This window comes from Lepidochelys kempii, chromosome 9, assembly GCF_965140265.1.
Source record: "Lepidochelys kempii isolate rLepKem1 chromosome 9, rLepKem1.hap2, whole genome shotgun sequence".
NCBI lineage: Eukaryota > Metazoa > Chordata > Testudines > Cheloniidae > Lepidochelys > Lepidochelys kempii.
In genome coordinates, this window is record NC_133264.1 from 37,357,321 (window position 1) to 37,373,420 (window position 16,100).

A 16,100-nucleotide genomic window follows, 5' to 3' on the forward strand; every position below is an offset into this window, starting at 1 on the left:
GCGGTGAGGATTTTTCTTTCAAAATTTAATTAGTACAAGTCGTCCCTATTTTGCTCAGCACACTGTTCCAAAAGGTCATTTCTGATGAGTTATGTCCCTACAGTTAAGTCATTATGCTTTGATAGGAAGACACATGATTAATGTAGGAGTTTTACTGCTCATAACTCCATTTCAGAGGTACCCACCCAGCATTTCTTAAACTCCCAGAGCCCAGTTGTCAGTTCTGGTTGAGAACTGGTTTGGTGCAGGGAATGCGTGCACGTATGGCGGGGAGGAAGGATCTCTTTCTCTCCAGCCCTCACCACCATGAGTTGATTCCTTGATCCACAGCCAACCCCATCCAACTGATCCTCTGCTCCCCTCATCTGCTCACCACATTGACCCTCCCTCTCAGGTTCCCCCAGCAAATTCATCTTCTACTTTCCTCCCTAACAGCAAACAGATCCCCTTCTCCACTCTCTAAAAATTCATCCTTGTTCCATTCCCAAAATTAATGCTGTGCCACCAACACTAGCAAATTGATCCTGTATCCCTGGCTCTCCCCAAGACAGAGAAGGAGAGGCAGTTTTCATCAGTTTTCATCTGCCTCCCCTAACTTGGCCGCCACTGCTCTATAAATTGGAGAAACATCCTGTGCTAAGCATTCTCCTCCCCCATTGGGTCCAAACAGAGTCAGCGGAGCTCCTTTCCTTGAGCACTGTCCAGCAAGGAAGCAGGTAGATAGCAACTAGAGCAGAGCAGCCAGACCTTCCCTTCCCGCCTTGCTCCTAATCCAGGTAATGGCAGGCAACCAGTGGAGTCACATATTGAGCAACTGCAGCAATGGAGAGAAAGAGCAGCTTTTCAACATGATCAACACTCATTCAGAACCAACTGCAGGGGAGGAGAAAGTGGCAACCCTTATTGCCTCCCTGATCAATGGGCCTGACACTTTAGATGGGGAAACTGAGGCACGGGGCAGTTAAGTGGCTTGCTCAGTCTAACAGCAAGTCAGCAGCAGGGATAACGTTTCAGAATCTGACTCCTGGTCCCTGGCTCTAGCTGCTGGACTCCAATCTTTTTCATCACTGGAAAGAAGTATAAACTAATGTATGTTCTCTCAGTGATGTTTCAGGACTGTACTGAGCAAAATGGGGGCTGTTTTCCTTCTCTTAAAGATGCCTGACCTAAGAGTTTGGTATTCATTTGTAATAGTCACAGCCTAGTCATGCCAAAATTGTATGATTCCTACAGGTCTCCTTGGTAAAGTAGCTCCCAAACAAACAGCTATTTACAGAATGGTGATTGCCTTTTCCTATAAAGTTATTGTATTTTAGAAACCCATGACCCAAAATTCAACCTTTACTAAAAATTACAGTTATTTCTCTCTCATCATGCAACATATGTATGTACATGTACACACACACCCCCAATACTAAAACCTCACAAAGCCCTATTAGCCCTTCAAAATGAGGGGTGAATCTGTTAAATATCATCTTATAGTCTGGGTGAACCACTTTAAGTAGGGCCCATTTACAGGGTGACCATATTTTCCCAAAGAGAAAAAGGGAAACCCCTGGGCCGGCCCATGCCACACCACCCCCCTCACGCAGGGCTCCCCGAGTCTACCCTGCTACCCACCCGCAAACCCCCCTTCCCAGTCCGAGCCCCTCTGCTGCCCGGCCGCAATCCTCCTGCTGCCCGCCTGCCCACAGGCAGGTCCAAGCCCGCCACACGCATGCCCACAGGACTGGTGGTCTAAGCCCCCCCCCCCCCGCATATGGGGCAGGCCAGCCAGCTCGAGCCGCTCTCCCTAGCCCTCCCTCCAGCCCAGGGCTAGCATTGCCACTCTGCCCTCCCCCACTACGTTCCTCTGTACCCTACTAGGGGTCCCATGTGCATGGGGGGTTGGCAGTGAGGTGAAATACTGCTCACAGCCTGCTCCCCACACCAGCAGAGCCCCTCCGCTCAGGGGATTAGGGATCCCACCACAGCTGAGCAGGGACCTGTTAGGATATAGATATTCAGGCCTGTCTGTAAAGGCCTATACTCTAAGAATTTAGGTGTATTCTTATCACTTGGCTAGTGATAGAGGTATAAAAGAAAGAATCAAAACCACTGTCTGCCAGTGTAAGGGCCTTCTCTTACTGTGACAGTTTGTGGCCCTGTGCTTAGGCTCAGGCCTTTGGCTAAGCAGCAGAGGCAGCCATAAACTGGGAAGCGAACGGTCACATCCTCACATTCCAAACTAGTCACATTGAAATAAGGTGCTATTGGGCTGTTAGGCACTATCAGGACAGGATTGTATTCCTATCACCTCCAGAGAAAGGGAAGTGCCTAGAAAATGTAAAAGGAAACTTAGTTTGATAGCATCCTGTCTGGCAAGAACTCACTTATCAATAGCTGGGATGTGAAATCCTCACTTCTGTATTGTTTTGTCATTATAGTTCCCACTTTGCTGTTGTTTGTCTGTATAATCTCTGTCTGGTTCTGTGATTGTTCCTGTCTGCTGTATAATTAATTTTGCTGGGTGTAAACTAATTGAGGTGGTGGGATATAATTGGTTACATAATCATGTTACAATATGTTAGGATTGGTTAGTTAAATTTCAGGAGAATGATTGGTTAAGGTATAGCTAAGCAGAACTCAAGTTTTACTATATAATCTGTAGTCAATGAGGAAGTGACGGGGTGTGGGTGTGGGTGGGGGTGGGCATGGGCATGTGGGTGTGTGAGATGGGAACAGGGAATGGGGGTAAGAAAATTGGAATCATGTTTTGCTAAAGGGGGAGATGGGAACAGGGAATGGGGGTAAGAAAATTGGAATCATGTTTTGCTAAAGGGGGAGATGGGAACAGGGAATGGGGGTAAGAAAATTGGAATCATGTTTTGCTAAAGGGGGAAATGGGAATAGGGAATGGGAGTAAGGAAGTTGGAATCATGTTTGGCTAAGGGCAGGAATGGGAACAGGGACACAGGTGTAAGGCTCTGTGGTGTCAGAGCTGGGAAGGAGGATACTAAGGAAGGAAACTGGAATCATGCTTGCTGGAAGTTCACCCCAATAAACATCGAATTGTTTGCACCTTTGGACTTCGGGTATTGTTGCTCTCTGTTCATGCGAGAAGGACCAGGGAAGTAAGTGGGTGAAGGAATAAGCCCCCTAACAGGACCCCCATCCCCATAGGCTGTCCCAAGCATCTGGCAGAGAGCACAGTAGGTGTACGGAGGATGGGGAGCACACCCTGCCCTGGCTGTTCACCCATGCAAGGTGGGAGCTGCCGGCGGCGTTGCTTCCTGGGGTGGGAAGCGGGGGTGGTAGGGCAGTAGCGGGAACGGTGGAGACCGGGCTGCTCCCCTCCGGCCATGCTCTCGCTGCCCATCCCCAGCCCTGCTGCTGCCACTGGAGGAGGAGGGCAGGGAGACTCTGGTGTGGGCACGCGTTGGGGAGAGCAAAGGTGGGGGCACAGCCACTTGCTGCCCCCCACTGCAGCTCTGTGCTGGGATCCCAGAAAATACGGGACAATTGGCCCGTATTTAACAAAAAGTTGGCACACCTGGAAGAAGGCTTAAATACCGGATTGTCCCGTTAAAAATGGGGTGTCTGGTCACCCTACCCATTTTGGACAGCAACCTCAAACTATCCATTGTTTTGCATATTCAGGTTCTGTTCTTCATGGCCATAAGCTCTATATACATAGCTTCATTTCTACTGAAGATTAGCATGTGTTTTTCTTGGTATTCAGAGAACAACTCAATGTCACACCGAATAGAAGTTTAGTAAATCCCCTAACCTTAACTTACACACTCGTTGAGTAAAAGATAGGAACAAAGTTGCTGCAGTCAAGGGCCTTGTCTACACTAACACTTTTCCCACTGGTGATCTAGCACCAGTGCAGCTCCACCTTCTGAAACTAGGGCTGGACCACATGATGGTGAAGACACCTGTGTTCTGTCTACACTAGCATTCGCACCAGCAGAGCTGCTCAGCCACTAGTGGGAAAAGTACTTACAATTTTCAGTGCTGATTAAGCCACAGGGACCACTCACACAGAGAAGGTCTGCAGGACCAGACGCTAAATGAAGAAGGATTCTCCATGACTAAGAAGATGGGAAGGAATTCTATCAATTTAATCAAACACACACAGAGTTTTCTTATAGAAGAGTGGTTGCAAATTGAGAACTGTTTTGTTTCATCACAAGGCCACTGTCTTACATCTGGACATCCTGAATTTGCAGTTATTTAAAGATGAGCGATTCATGGTCTGGTATCCCATATTTATCTTTGTGTTCTTCAAATAATTTACTTAGTTCTCGCAGGTATGTTTGATGCAGCTGCTCGATCTCTTCAAGAGTAGGATTCAAATTCTGTTTTACAGTGATAGGTTTCCCCACTGCAAACAACAAACAAAATAGCAATGACGTTAGCTACACTGACATCTATTTGCTGCAGATAAAAGTACTCTTTCATATTGGCCAGATGCTTAGTTTTGTTGTTTTACAGATGGTTGATGAAATCCTGGGTCCACTGAAGTCACCAGCAGAACTCCCTTTGACTTCAATGGGGCTAGAATTTCACTGAGCATTAAATCAGCAAGCAGGAAGTCTTGATTTAAATTGATCTTAATCTTGTTTTGCACTTGTACTTTTTAGTTATTTTCCCAAGAAAAGTTGATTTTCAATGGTTGGAAACCATTGAAACATGCTGACCTGCAAATAAATAGAGCCTTTGCACTAAATTTGATGCTTCTTTTTGCTAACCAGGAAGTTACACATTTATTTATATAGCTTAACTTACAATTGTTCAGATCCTTAACTTTTAATTTTTTATTGTCAGAAAATGATGAATGATTCATTTCTCATTTACTAAATGGATAACTTTTTACTTGTGATTTGAGCTCTATTTGGATGGAAATTCAAATTCAATTAAAAATGCACAAAACCATCATTTTAAAGTTAGTTTTATTCCATAAATAAAAATCATCAAATGAGCTGGATACATAAGAAAAAAGTTAATCTAAACATATTTTGCATTTAAAACTAATTAAACAGAGGAATTATTATCTGTAGTTAGTGAATTGAACTGATTGTTTTGGGTCACTATATCCTTCAGGATTTTAGAACTAGTAGATTTCATCATCTCACACCTTGTTTTTATTCATACACTGGAAGAGAAAAACAAGTTTACTGTTTTTTCAATTCCCAATTGATTTTTTAACTTTGAATGAACTAGTCATTGCACTAAACAAGTAGGGTATAGTCTTCATTTCAGTTTATTTTCTCTATATCTGCAGAAAAGGATACTGCTGTCCTAAGCTAGTTTAGCACTTCAACAAATTCTGGTTCCAGGTGATTAGCCAGTGATTTCCACCAGCGCAACGGTCTGATTTTCTTTCAAACCTGGCAGCAAACATACTGCTTTTTTTCTTTCTTTCTTTTTTTTTTCTTTTTCTTTTCCTTTTTTTAAAATTTAAATGAATAGATAACAGTAAGTTTTGGCCTCAACATAGGTTGTCATAACTACAAGTTTAATTTTAAATAGGTTTATTTTTAAAGAACATAAACCTCAGTTTCATTGAAATAAAAAGTCCAGGTTTTTGAATGAATCGATTTCCCCACCACCCCACCCCAGACTATATGGGCAGACAGAACAGGACACAGGGAAATACAGACTGACTAGCGTGTTGGAATGAAGACGGAATTCCATTGTACTAGAAAATGGCTTTACCTGATAAATATCTAGGTTTTCAACCTTTGGCTTTGGGTAGCTTGCAGCATGACCTTGATTAAAGGGTGGGATTTTTCAAAAGCATTCAGCATTGGCCTAACTCCATTGAAGTTCATAGCAGTTCAACACTGTCTTTGATGAGAGAAGAATTGGGCCAATTTTGAAAAAAATGCCCCCAAATTTGATCTGTCAGCACCTTATATATATATATATGTTTCAATTAAACATTTAATGATCTGTCCATTAAAAACTCTTTTTAAAAGAAAAAGACCCATTCTATGGAGCTACAAATCCTGCATGCCACGTGCATCCTGCAGATGTGGAAGAACCTGAAGGGTGCAGAACAGAGATTACAGGAGCTGGAGGAGGCACATTCCCTGACCTGGAGCTGTGCTGTGTGCTGACTTCTGTGTTTTACTGTGGGTGGTGTGGGGACCTGTGGATCTAGCTGCCAAACTTGCCCAGAGAGAGGGATGAGGGGCTAAATATCTTCTGATGAAACTGCAAGGCTATGGAGATGCTCCACTGCTCTTCAATGGATTGGAACATCTCCCTGACTTCCTTAGGAATTCTTGAGCACTCAGCCGTCTCAGGTGGGCTGCATGCTGAGGAAAGGATTTGGGCAGGGATTAAAGTGCAGGGGAGTGCAAACAGCAGAGGGATGCTCCCCTTCCCCTCTTTGGCTTGTGTAAACAGTGCTCCCCTACACCCCACCCCATGGTTGATGCAGTCAAAGCTCTCCTCCTGTTTCAATCTACTGTAATCATTTATTACAGTGTGGCCCAGTTGGCATAAATTATTTATAAAGCCTTTTGCCTTTATCTCCTCCCCACTGCCAACAGAACAGGATAAAGACATTAGGAAAGACAAACATTTATTTCAAACCTCATGTGCTTGAGTTAGATGCACAGCAGCCAATTCTTTCTGGCAGACCAGATTTGTAAAGGAACACCGTTACTGGATTTAACCACAAATCACACATTTTAAACATTCCCATAAGAATGACAGAAACCACTAAGGAACTTACCAACAGTGTGAATAGATTTCCTGTAAGGCATCAAGCCAAAACTGTATTGAAATATTCCTCTAGCATGAAATAGTGGTAAAGTAAACCCCACTGCCTTCCTCAGTCTCTCCTGTAAAGTTCTGAGCCACGATCCTTCGGGGTTTGCAACTTGCTTAAACAGTTCATTTTCACCAAAAGAAAATATTGGAACCAAGTGAGCCCTGTAAAGTAAACAGAATTAATAATCACAGGGCGCTCAATGAAGCATGACTTGCAACTCACATCTACAGTATGATGAGTCAGATTAATAAATGCAGGTAATTTCCTCAATGCTTATAAAATTCATCAGTATTTGCATTATGCATTCAACTCTTCACTGAAATGCAGCTGAAATGCTTCTTTGTGCAGCTGGAAGGGGGCGCAATATTTAGTAAAAACAAAAAACATAGCCACCTACCGCCTCCTGCACAGCGTTCAAACCGCAGCAAACCTAAGTGAAGGTTTCCATTAAAGACAGAGGAATCCCTTTTTTCTGATTTTATGGCAACTGCTAAAATCTTATTCGTGACAAACAGCTGTTGGATTTGGGCCATCACAGTTTCACCGAGTTTGCTGTAGTTTCATAGCACCTTCTCTATCCTTATAGGTGACATTCAATGGGGGTTGGGTGTCTAACTCTATGTAGTGCCTGTGAAAATCCCAGTGTTGATCTTTTAACATTAGAGGCTGAATCCTGTTTGCAGGAGTTGCTCTAGTAGTCTGTTTCAGTTTTGAACTCAGCCTCTCCACATCATAAGGAATTCTTGGTCTTCTCCTCAGTGGGAATCTGTGGCTTGAAAGGGGTTATATAGCACCTGCAAAAACTCTCCAAATTCCACCCCATCCTAAGCATCGGAACTGCAATGGTTCTGCTGTTGTCAGGGTGAAAGGGGAAACCTTTATTGAAAGCCCTGGCTACTACAGCTGAGCTGTCAGTCTGGTAAACGTATGTGGCTATTAGAAAGCGTGTGGAACCAATACAATACTATTGTATAAAATTAAAATAAAGAGTAATCTTAAGTGATCTCTCCAGAAGCTTAACAGCTCTCAGTTTTTTTGCACTAAAATCCTAGGCAATCAATATGTTTCGTAAGCATTTTCATCTTACACCACGTTTGACAATCTCTCTATGGTGAATGGCACATGTCCACATCTTTCAGCACTTAATATCAGTGAATGCAAAATTCACAGAAATTAGGCTTGTTTATACACGAGCTAAATTCTGCTGTTACATAGTAGCTATGTATCTAGCAAGGTATTTCCTCAGTAACTAAACACTACACCTTAACAAGAAAGAGTTGAAATCATGTCAGTTCTTTGGTCATTATTGTCTTGGAGGGAGACTTGCTATAAACCAACCTCAGATTCTTCTTGAAGTAGTAGACTTATAGCCCTGGCTGGGCTGTTAAAATGGCAGTCTTGCAGCAAGATTACTCAAGGTGAAGATTTTAGAACTTGGAATGCATCAGTTGGGTATGCTAATAAGAGTAATGAAAATGAATCCTCCTGAATCAAGGATGCAGCTGTCTGGTATGTACAATGGATAGTCATGAGTTGTTTGCGTGGAACTAAGATAACTATTTATGTGGCTTCTTAGACTCTGGGATTCATAAGAAATACCCTTCCCTACCCCACACCCCTTGCCCCTCGAATGGTGTCTGCCTGGCCTAAAATTTTGAGGCGGCTTTCTCAGCAATGACAGTACTGCATCATACAGCTGCCACTGAAAGAAACATCTGAAGACTCTGTAAGCAGAGTGGATTTATAGGCTGCCAAGTTTTTGTTAGACCACTAAAGATGATGAACAGGAAAACCTTGTGGTGCAAAGGCATTTCTCTACGTGCCTGTGAATGTACTAGCTTTTGTTTTCATCTGAAAGACTTCCTACAGAGGGTTGATACACTGAAATAAGTAACATGGAGTTTTGGTTGTGAAACTCAGGAGAAACTAGTTTATTCTCTACTTGTGCTGTGTAATTATGATTTTTCTGTTTTGTATTCATCGTTTGTATGACCTTGAATCAACTGTCCTTGCCAGTAGTCCCATTGGAGAGAATGGAACTACTGAAATGCTTAAGGGACTTGATCCATCTCCCACTGAAATAAATGGAAAGACTCCCTTTGATCTCCACAGCAGTTGAACAAGGGGAGCAGGATTTGGCTCCTTACCTGAAGTTCTGCGTGTCAGTTAAATAGTAGCAACTCGCCATTGTGAATGACCTTGGACAACTCACCATTGTGAATAAGAACACAAAGCCACACTGTATCACACAGAGCTGCGCTTGGTTTAAATGGGAGCTTCATATAGGAGTAGGACAGGCGTTCTCAAACTTTATTGCACCGTGACCCCCTTCTGACAACAAAAATTACTACATGACCCTGGCAGAGGGGACTGAAGACTGAGCCCGCCCGAACTCTGCCACCCTCGGGAGGAGGGGGGGTGTGTCAAAGCCTGAGCCCCACTACCCCAGGCAGGGGAGACCAAAGACAAAGCCCATGTGCTTCAGCCCCAGGCAGGGTCCCATAACCTGAGTCCCGACACCCAGGGCCGAAGCCCTGGGGCTTCAGCTTTGGCTGCAGGTGAGGAGGCTTGGGCTTCAGTTTCAGCCCTGGGCCCCAGCAAGTCTAAGCCAGCCCTGGCAACCCCATTAAAATGGGGTCGAGACCCACTTTGGGTTCCTGACCCACAGTTTGAGAACCACTGGAGTAGGAGGATAGACCTTGGTCTCTATTTTTGATGATTTCTTCTGCTTAAACAAGTTATTAATATTACTACTATACAGACTTATGAAGGAGGCCTGAAATGCATCTGTATGCTTGGTTTTTACCTCCCCCACTTTGTGGGTCATCTTTAAAGGAAAAAGATGCCCTTTTTTCCCCAGGATTATGGCTCTGTTTCTCCAAAGCACTTAAGTGTGTGCTTAAATCCATCCCGATTCATCAACACACTTAAGCACACAATTCTGCGCTTTGCTGAATCCGGGCCTAAGGGTTATCACAATCAAGTCAAAGAGAAAAAATACTCTTTAAAATCAGTAGTGTTCAGAAGTACAGGAACAGTAGAGTCAGCAGAACTGCTATGGGACAGCCAGTAAATAGTGTGGCTGAGTGACTCAGCAACACAACCTGAGGAACTACAAAATGTTACTACATAGAGCGTCACAGTTTGTTTGCTGCTGTGGTTTAAAACAAGTCAGTCAAATCATTAGGATGTCCCAAAACCGCCACTGACCGTTGGATTATTTCTGGAAATGATAAGAAAAGGGATTTCACAACTGCCCCTGTATTATTTCTCTATTCTGTTTTAATCAAAGTACATCAGTTCTGGCTCTTATTTTAGACATCTGCATCCCAGGTCAATGCACAAATAACATGGTCAGATTCACAGTTTCTATGCTGTATTAACACTGCAAGAAGTGCAGTCACAGCCAACAGTGCTAATGGGACACCCACCCATTTTTCAAAGCCATTTTAATAAAACCTCTCCTCTTGAGGATATTCAGGGTTAAACTTCCGGGATAGGCATCCAAAGACTCTTCTGCTCCTCCAATCACAATCACTGCAATGTTTCCACCTCTGTCATTGTTCAGCACATGGGACAAACTCTTCTTGGAGGCTGACACCAGTCCTTAAGGATCAAACGTTTGTAATAGGGGATCAGTAAACCATTTGTATAACACCAAGAGAAGCTAGACATAGTTTTAAAATATTTTGAATGGCTAAGGCCCAGGATGGAGTCAAGAGACATGGGATTTGATCCTGGTTCTGTAACAAATTTGTATTTGACAAAGTTTTCTGTGCCTCTTTCCCCTTCATGCTAAATTCTGTTTTCCTGCCACGCTGGAACATTGTGAGATCTTCAGAGAGGAGGGGTCCACACAATGTAAATACAAATTCTTAATAATCAGGCATTTCTCATCTCAATGATTCTAATAATGCATTTTCTTCTCAGAAATGCGAGACTACAGAATCATGTGGAGAGAGTCAACAAGCTGAAGCTAACGCCATGGCAGATGGAGGGGTTAATTGAAAAGCAGGCGCATATAAACAATAAAAGAGAATTTGGGAGTTTGAGCAGGGTGGATATAGGATGTTGCAATCTAAACTAGGACCCATAGTGCCAGAACTGAAGTCAATGGAATGACAGTGTAATAAGGAGCAGAATCAGCTCTCTTAAACTACTTCATTAGCTTTTCCTTGAGGCACCCTGGCCATGCCACCTCCCAAGCCTGTGCTGCCCATCCCATTAGTTGGGCTGCACTTCCCATTATGTGGGCTTCACTAATTCTCTATATAACCCATCTCGGGCAAAAGGAGGCCTTCCCTTCTTCTCTGCTGACACAACCAACCCCTCTTCCATGGCTGACTTTCTGCTGCATGGGACCTTCACATCAGCTGAAGCCATGACAGACTTGGACTGAATCTGGCCCTTTGAAGACTGAGCATTACAGAAATTAGAAAGGAAAACATACCTTTGCCTAACCTAACCTAATCTCCCGCAGGATTCTTCCCCACAGCATATTTACTAGCGCTTTGTGCAACCACACTATCTTAGAGTAATATTTTTTAAAGAACAGTCTAGGGATCAAATCCAGCCTGTGCTTCTTTAAACTGGCACTGAATGCCTTTTCTTTTGGATTCAAATAAACAAATGGCCCCAACTTGAGCTGCTGTTTCCCATCTTTTCTGCTATTAGGGAAGTTATAATGTGAGAAAAGTAATGCAATTGTGTTGCTACATACTAAGAGAAATATCTTGCTAACAGACACTGAATTAAGTTTAACTAATGTTCCAGGGAGACTTGTAAATATGACCAGGAATAAGTTAACTGACTAAATGTGCTTCAAATGCTGATAGGAGAGCTCAATGTACAGATTTTTCCATATTCCAGCTGTGTCCTCACAGAGTACACAGCAGTTATTACATTGTTTGAAATGGGGGAAATTCTATGGCCTGTATTATACAGGGGATCAGATGAGATGGTCATAATGGTCCCCTGTGGCTCTAAGACCTGTGTGTCTATAAAAATCACTCAGACTATTCTACAACACTGACAATTTTGGGGCATGTCAAAATTACTTCTCATCGAGAAAGTAAAAGGATTGTTCCTATGGGTCAGAGTGGCAAAGCCGTGTGGAAACACTTCTGTACTGAGCTATATTTAGATTATGAATAACATTCTGTCAGGTCAGATATGCTCAGTTTCCATTACCACCAATTCCTGACCTGTGCAAGTTTAACAAAAATCCACTGAAAAATTATATCTTGGTGGAAGGTGATTCCTTTGCAATGTCATATGATTATAATTGGAAGTACATTCAGATTATGTTGTACTACATATTAGCCGTTTCTCTTCTCTCATACAATAATTAGTTCATTTCATCTGCAGATCTCAGCAAAAAAGCCTACAGATATTCTGATTTTAGCAATGGGTGAACGGAAGTACAGCAAGGTTGAACCACCAGCCTTAAGACACACACACTGAGTTAATGTCAGAGCCAGGAATAGAACCTAAGTCTCCTGGCTACACAGCACTCTTCCCACTATGCCATTTTGCCTTCTTGCTATAACTTCATGAACTTAAATAAAATAACTCATGATTTACACCGTAGCGAGAGGAGAAGCAGGCTCATGCTTCCTTCCATTCCTCCCGCTTTTACTATTATTTACTATTTGTATTGTGGTAACACCTAGGAGCTCTAGTCATGGACCAAGACCCCATTGTGCTAAGTGCTGGGCAGACATGGAACAACAACAAAAAGGATAGTTCCTTCCCCCAAAGAGCTTGGGGTTTATGGTGTAACTACACGTAAAACAAAAGTGTAAGTGAAGTCCTTCAGACCCCGGTAAGTAATCAAGTCCTTCACTGGAATGATGTTTGTACTGAGTAGGACTAGAATGTTCTTGGGACAGGAACTATCTCCAAGCTTGTTCTTCAACACCACAGAACATAGTATCATTGTTTAATAAACAATACTGTACTTAACTCCACCTGCCCTATTCTTCCCATGTAACCAGTACTTAGGACAGGAGTAAAACAGCTCATGGGTAGGCATGGGAAAATAATAGAGAAAGCTCAGTAATTGTCAGAGAGGAAGGATGGTCCAGTAGTTAACACCTAGCCTAGCACTTGGGCTCAAGTACTTGCTCCATCAGAGACTTCCTCGGGTAAGTCACTTTAGCCCTCTCATGCCTCAGTTCCCCATCTGTAAAATGGGGATAACAACACTGCCCTACCTCACAGAAGGATTTTGAGGAGGAATACTAGAGCTGACTGGAAAAATTCTGATGAAAAGGTATTTTTTGTCAGAATTTGCCAATTCATCGAGATCAAAACATTTTGCGGAGACGGTTTGATTTTGATGAAGTTCCTCTGGAAACCAGGCAGAGTTCTGACAGAAATCTGTCTGCATTCTGCCAACCCACCTCCTCAGTAGTCAATGTGGCAGGCTGCAGGAGAACCCACATTTCCAGAGTCCAGTGCTCTGGGTCAGCCTGCCCTGGAGCTGGGGCTCCATCCCTTATTGAGGAAAGTTTTGAAATTTTTGGTTTCCATTCTGAATTGGAACAAACCCAAATTTAGAAATAGCAAAATCTGAGTGAGGCAGGTTATCTTTCCTTAATAAATACAGCTCTGATAAATACATCAAAGGCTGTGAGGTACTCAGATATTGTAATAATAGGGAGGCCATACAAGTACCTAACATAGCTAGTTTCTCCTTCAACTCAAAAATTGATCCCACCATAAATAAAAGCTTTACGCTCCCATCCTGCAATCTGATCCTTGTAGATGAACCTCTGTGACCAGGCAGAGCTCCATTGATTGCATTGAGAGCTCAGATACTAGGGGAAGCTGCAGAAGGCTATCTGGCTCCCAGGGGTGAAAGTAAGTCTAGGGACCTACCGGTACTGGGCTGGGGTCACCTCTGGCCCCCCAAAGGGGTGGAGCCTTGGGTGGAAGGGGCGGGGCGGGGGGGTCAGAGCCAGCTCCGGCCCACCCTGTACCGGTAAGTGCCTCCTTCCCCCTACCCTCCCTTCCCCCCACCTGGGTAACAGTGGCAGCCGGGGGCTCTGGCAGCAGTTTAAAGGGCCCGGGGTGGTAGCAGCGGCCAGAACCCTGGGCCCTTTAAATCGTCCCCAGAGCCTGCTGGAACCCTGGGGAAGCGGCGGTGGGGCTCCGGGGACGATTTAAAGGGCCCAGGGCTCGGCTGCCGCTACTGCCCTGGGCCCTTTAAATCGCTGCCCCAGCCCCGCCGCTGCTACCCCAGGGCTCTGGCAGCAATTTAAAGGGCCGGGGTCTCCAGCCGCTGCTGGAAGCTGCAGGCCCTTTAAATTGCGCCTGGGGAAGCCGATCCACCCCAGTACAGCGCACCGGGGCGTACCGGCTTACTTTCACCTCTGCTGGCTCCTCTAGTAGACCCTGAGGAAGAGTATCTCCCAGGTAGATGGCCTGGAGGAGGGAGACAGGCTGCTACAGTAGGCCCTGAAACAGAAAGGAGAGAGAGGCAAAGGAGAAAAGCCCTTGGAATCTATAGCCCAGGGTGGGCTGAGGAACAGCTCTTGTGTTTGATGTCTGCCTAAATTGTACGTTTGGAGAATAAAACTGTGTCTGGAAAAAGACTCTAGGTGTGGTAGTGAGTTCTTCCTGTGCAGGTGAGATAGACCTACAGGCCTTACTTATCAATATATGTGGGAGGTGCCCAATCCTGCTACACTTACTTACGCATGCAGTTATATTGACCACAATGGGGATTACTTTGCATGAGCAAAGATGACTCAGTTTAGTAAGGGTCGGGATAAGTCAACTGAACCTTGTGTAAGCCAGTGCAACTCATTAAAGTAAATGGACTTGCAACCACTTGCAACAGATCTGAATGTGCAGCTGTAGGCAACTGGTTAATTCTTTTGTTGTGAGTGTCCTGCTCCTACATAATGTGAAATATTATGGTATTCATAGAATCATAGAATCATAGAATATCAGGGTTGGAAGGGACCCCAGAAGGTCATCTAGTCCAACCCCCTGCTCAAAGCAGGACCAATTCCCAGTTAAATCATCCCAGCCAGGGCTTTGTCAAGCCTGACCTTAAAAACCTCTAAGGAAGGAGATTCTACCACCTCCCTAGGTAACGCATTCCAGTGTTTCACCACCCTCTTAGTGAAAAAGTTTTTCCTAATATCCAATCTAAACCTCCCCCACTGCAACTTGAGACCATTACTCCTCGTTCTGTCATCTGCTACCATTGAGAACAGTCTAGAGCCATCCTCTTTGGAACCCCCTTTCAGGTAGTTGAAAGCAGCTATCAAATCCCCCCTCATTCTTCTCTTCTGCAGGCTAAACAATCCCAGCTCCCTCAGCCTCTCCTCATAACTCATGTGTTCCAGTCCCCTAATCATTTTTGTTGCCCTTCGCTGGACTCTCTCCAATTTATCCACATCCTTCTTGAAGTGTGGGGCCCAAAACTGGACACAGTACTCCAGATGAGGCCTCACCAATGTCGAATAGAGGGGAACGATCACATCCCTCGATCTGCTCGCTATGCCCCTACTTATACATCCCAAAATGCCATTGGCCTTCTTGGCAACAAGGGCACACTGCTGACTCATATCCAGCTTCTCGTCCACTGTCACCCCTAGGTCCTTTTCTGCAGAACTGCTGCCTAGCCATTCGGTCCCTAGTCTGTAGCTGTGCATTGGGTTCTTCCGTCCTAAGTGCAGGACCCTGCACTTATCCTTATTGAACCTCATCAGATTCCTTTTGGCCCAATCTTCCAATTGGTCTAGGTCCTTCTGTATCCTATCCCTCCCCTCCAGCGTATCTACCACTCCTCCCAGTTTAGTATCATCCGCAAATTTGCTGAGAGTGCAATCCACACCATCCTCCAGATCATTTATGAAGATATTGAATAAAACCGGCCCCAGGACCGACCCCTGGGGCACTCCACTTGATACCGGCTGCCAACTAGACATGGAGCCATTGATCACTACCCGTTGAGCCCGACAATTTAGCCAGCTTTCTACCCACCTTATGGTGCATTCATCCAGCCCATACTTCCTTAACTTGCTGACAAGAATACTATGGGAGACCGTGTCAAAAGCTTTGCTAAAGTCAAGAAACAATACATCCACTGCTTTCCCTTCATCCACAGAACCAGTAATCTCATCATAAAAGGCGATTAGATTAGTCAGGCATGACCTTCCCTTGGTGAATCCATGCTGGCTGTTCCTGATCACTTTCCTCTCATGCAAGTGCTTCAGGATTGATTCTTTGAGGACCTGCTCCATGATTTTTCCAGGGACTGAGGTGAGGCTGACTGGCCTGTAGTTCCCAGGATCTTCCTTCTTCCCTTTTTTAA

At 44.4% G+C, this 16,100-nt stretch overlaps 1 protein-coding gene across 2 annotated transcripts in view; it reads right to left on the bottom strand.

The window, feature by feature from the left end:
• Positions 1-4,085: 4,085 nt before the first annotated feature.
• Positions 4,086-16,100, bottom strand: part of MOGAT1 (monoacylglycerol O-acyltransferase 1) — a 36,041-nt gene continuing 24,026 nt past the window's right edge. For both annotated transcript variants that reach the window (XM_073359950.1, XM_073359949.1), the window contains 3 exons: positions 10,201-10,375; positions 6,731-6,930; positions 4,086-4,369 (listed from right to left, as the gene is read on the bottom strand). In XM_073359950.1, coding sequence (XP_073216051.1) covers positions 4,215-4,369; positions 6,731-6,930; positions 10,201-10,375 — 530 coding nt within the window. In that variant the 3' untranslated portion in view covers positions 4,086-4,214. The remainder of the gene's footprint in view (positions 4,370-6,730; positions 6,931-10,200; positions 10,376-16,100) is intronic.